Genomic DNA, 4103 nt, shown 5'->3' with positions numbered 1-4103 from the left:
ACAAGAGCTAGTTCCAGCACAGGCTCCAAAACCACAGAGAAACCCTGTCTCGAAAAACAAAACAAAAAAAAACCCAAAAGCAAAGACTGCCTCCTTGCTGGAGAGCCGTGGCTTCACTGTAGTGCTAAGAGCTTTTCCTCAAGTAAGGCCGTTTTCATAAAGAATGAGATGCATTCAACAGGCCCAGCGAAAGCCAGGAGAGATTTTACAAGGGAGATTTTACTTGAAAACCTCAATTCTTTTCAAACAAGGGCGAGATTGACTTGGGAGCGAGAAGAAAGGGGGCCCAGGGAATGTGATTCCGGAATCCACTGGGGTTTGCCAAGTGGCTCACTTGGGGACTTGTGACAGAAGCTTGTAGGCCGATTATGAGGAAGATGGACGGGCTGGGAAGAACGAGTCAGCAAATATTTGCCTCTTGGGCCAAATGGAGATCAGAGCCCCATCCTGAGTGTGCGTGCTGGTCGAGGGGAGAGAGGGCGGGTGACATTCCTGTCTCCAAGCCAAGCAAGCGGGTCCCTCAGTATGACGGAGGCTGAGGCGGTTTCCTTCTCTGGTGTGTGCTATTTGAAAATCTCCGTGTCTATCTTTCTGGTCCCTCTGTTCAGGTGTTGAGCTGGGAGGGAAACCTGTCTTCACAATTATTACTTACTATACAACCTGTGGGAGTCAGCTCCATCTTTCAATCATGTGTGTCTCTGGAATGGAACTCAGGCCATGGGGACTTAGCGGGGCTTAGCACCAAGCACCCCTGCCCCCAACCATCTTGACGACCCTGATACTTGTTTTCTAGATTGATATTGCACGCGTACAGGAAAACACCCCCCCCCCCAGGGGTTCTTATTTTCCCTTGTTTGGACAGAGTATGTTTCTCCATTGCACGCTCTATCTCCCGACGGGGCACTGGTCTTGCGGACATGCATGCTGGGCATGGGGTTTTTACATCAGCTCTGGAAATTTAGACTCAAGCTCTCCTGGTTAGGCTTACAAACACTTTCACCTTTAGATCTATCTTCCTGGCTGAGATTTCTGGAGGTGTTTGTTTGCTTGTTTTTAAAGTCTGGGATGTAACAAAATTCAATACAAGTCACTGGCCTGTGGAAGCAAGGCAATCTGTCAGTGGCCAGAGGGCCCTCTAGCCCGGTCTGTGGCGATGGAAAGGGTGTTGCTGCAGTGTCTGGGACAGAAGCGGCAGAGACTGCCTGCACTTGAACGTGGCTGGCTCAGCAATGACCTGGATCTTTTGAGTGTATGTAGAACAGGTGTGAGGCTTGGATGGCATCTAAATGGCAGAGACACCTGTAAGGAACACTCTGGGCTGGTGGCCCGTAACTAGCCACAGCAGAGACAGCACTGGTTACTACTGACAACTGATAGAATAGCCTAGCTGATCTACATGTTATCTCCAACTGATAAAGCAACAAGTGACCAGCCAGGTCCCGTCAACGGCTACCCTCACTATTCAAATACCACTGTTATTTGAAAACAAGTCACTGGAAAAGCCTCAAACCTTGGTTGCTATGGTGATTCAAGTCAGTAGCTTCTCATATAAACTTAGTATCAGTAGAAAGGGCGTCTCACCCAATTAGGCTTTTGAAGTTTACATTTTCTCAAAGCTCTGGCGTGTGACTCATTTTGTGGAGATGGGGCTCTTGTTTCTAGCTCTGAGTCAGCAAGGGTGTCTCTGACGTGACTGGAATAGCCCAGTTTGCAGAATGGTGGAACCAGCCATGGAAGGTGTGGTCACACACACCCAGGTTAAATGGCTCCATATTCAGCCTTGCTTCCTCTCAGGGCGGCACATAAATTGCCCCTGGACATAAGTCCTGGGTGGAAACAGGTTCTTGAGATATTTGCTTTTACAAATAAACCCATTTCCTACCCAACACTCTGTGTGTGTTTGTGGATGTGCATATACTAAGGTGTCACCCAAGCAGGAAGTCGGGCGTCTTCTCTCTCTACCTTACAGCCTTGAGACTGGCTTTTCCGTGAGGCTGGCTGTCCAGTGCACCTCTGGAGCTCACCTCTCTCCACCCCTCAGTGCTGGGATGACCTGGCTTTTGAGATGGTGCCACTGAAGGGGAACCTTCCTGGGAATCTAAACTAGAGTCCGTATGCTTGTAAGGGCAAGCGCTCTTATCCACCGAGCTTCGCTCTAGCTCCCAGTGTTTCGCTTTTTCATTGACTTCAAAGAACGGCACAGAAGCAACAGCTTACTCCTGAGCTAGTGAAGGGTGTGTATTCCGAAAGGATCCATGTTCCCAGTCCTTATTCATTCTCAAAGCATAGTGGGTTATGTTGGTTAGGATTTTCCTTTAACAAATCGAACAATTACTCTAGGGCTACACCGTGAAGGAAAAGAAAGACACAGACATTAGGCAGACAGCTCAAGCAAGGGTGGACAAAGGGCTTCCCTTTGTCCATCAGAGGACCTGTGGCCTCTGAACTCACCTTTACTCAAGGCATCCAGAGACCTAAGCAGGTCCTCAGGAGGTCTCAGTTCCTGCCAGTTTTTCCTACCAAAAACCTGAGTAGTCACTACAGGTGTGATACACACCCAAGTGTCTCCTTCAGGCTCCTAGTTTTTTTTTTTTTTTTTTTTGGTTTTTTTGTGTGTATGTTTTGTGCTTTTTTGTTTCGTTTTGTTTTGTTTTTTGTTAGTTTGGTTGGTTGTTCTGTTTTGTTTTTAAGACAGGGTTTCTTCTTGTAGCCCTGGCTGGCCTGGAACTCATTATGTAGACCAGACTGGCCCCAAACTCACAGAGAACCTCCTGCCTCTGTCTCCCAAGTGTCTCCTTTAGTGGTTCCCAGGAAGAAGTACCTTTCATCTATTTAAATCGACCCAGTAGGAACATTCCCCAATTTCTGACATTTACATTCTGATGAATATCAACAGTAGATTAATACTTGGCATAGTCATAAGGCCCCCACAGCAAGGAGAACCAAATCACGTTAAGTATTAATTTTCTTAGTGAATAAGACAGTCACACATCCAGAGGTCAAATAAACATCAACAAAAGCGCCCGAAGGGAAGTCGAATGTGAGCAGTTAATATTGGAGGCAGGGTGCCCAGGGCATAGCATCTATAACACACACCAAACCCCGATTAGACTAGGGACATGCACGGGGGACTTTATGCTTACCAGCTTGAGAGAAAGCTTCACGGAAAAATTGAAGAGGTAACAAACGGGAAGAGAGAAGGAGAGAGAGAGAAAAAAAACACAGGTCAGAAGAGGGGGCACTTGGCCAGTCCCACAGGACTCGTAACCTCAGCTCACCTGCCAACTTGTGAAAATGGCCAGGGCAGATCTGTGCAAAAGTTCACAGGAGGGGTTGGTCATACAGAAACGTCTTAGGTGGCTTGGGAGCCAGAGCCACGACAAAGTGTGAGTGGAGAGCCCTCCTGACCCTGCACTGCCGCTCCCACTGGCCGCCCGTGAGAACCAGCTTGCTGGGGAGGGTGACCTGAGGTGGTGCTGGGAACAGAACCCAGGGCCCTAACTCTGCCAGGCACAGCAGCGACACACAAGGACCCTGAAAGGAAGAGAACCGCACGGCACTTTGTTCACCACATCTCCCCCAGGACATCTAGGCAGATCCTTTTAAAAATTTTAGTTTTGAGACAGGATTACCCAACGGTCAGCAGTGGCTGGGATGGCCTTACATTTTCAGGAAGGCTTCTCCTCTGCTCCCGAGTACTGGGGTCACCGGCACGCTCCCCTACACACCCTCTCACATGGGTGCTTTTTAATTTTTTAATAGTATTTTTCTTTTTATTTTGTCAGGTGTGGTGATGCACGTCTTTAATCCCAGCACTTGGGAGGCAGAGGCAGGTGGATCTCTGTGAGTTCCAGACCAGCATAGTCTACAAAACGAGTTCCAGGACAGACAGGATAGTTACACAGGGAAACCCTGTCTTGAAAAACCAAAACCAAACAAACAAAAAACATAGCGAGTATGCCGTCTGCAGAGGCCAAAAGAAGGCAACGAAACAGAAACAAGATTCTGTAAGACTGCCGGGCGATGGTGGCGCACGCCTTTAATCCCAGCACTCGGGAGGCAGAGGCAGGTGGATCTCTGTGAGTTCGAGACCAGCCTGGTCT

General features: G+C 48.5%; 1 protein-coding gene across 10 annotated transcripts in view; it reads right to left on the bottom strand.

Moving 5' to 3' along the window:
• The window catches only part of Fnbp1 (formin binding protein 1), a 123649-nt gene that overhangs the window by 18497 nt on the left and 101049 nt on the right, over positions 1–4103 (bottom strand). For 8 of the 10 annotated variants that reach the window (XM_013345870.2, XM_013345873.2, XM_013345875.2 and 5 more), the window contains one exon: positions 3144–3158. The exons of the other annotated variants lie outside the window; for them this stretch is intronic. In XM_013345870.2, the coding sequence (XP_013201324.1) occupies positions 3144–3158 (15 nt within the window). The remainder of the gene's footprint in view (positions 1–3143; positions 3159–4103) is intronic. 10 annotated transcript variants of the gene reach the window in all.

The sequence above is a fragment of the Microtus ochrogaster genome, chromosome 4, assembly GCF_000317375.1.
Source record: "Microtus ochrogaster isolate Prairie Vole_2 chromosome 4, MicOch1.0, whole genome shotgun sequence".
NCBI classification, from domain to species: Eukaryota; Metazoa; Chordata; class Mammalia; order Rodentia; family Cricetidae; genus Microtus; species Microtus ochrogaster.
The sequence above is the reverse complement of the archived record's forward strand: the minus strand, read 5'-3'. Positions and strand labels throughout refer to the sequence as shown.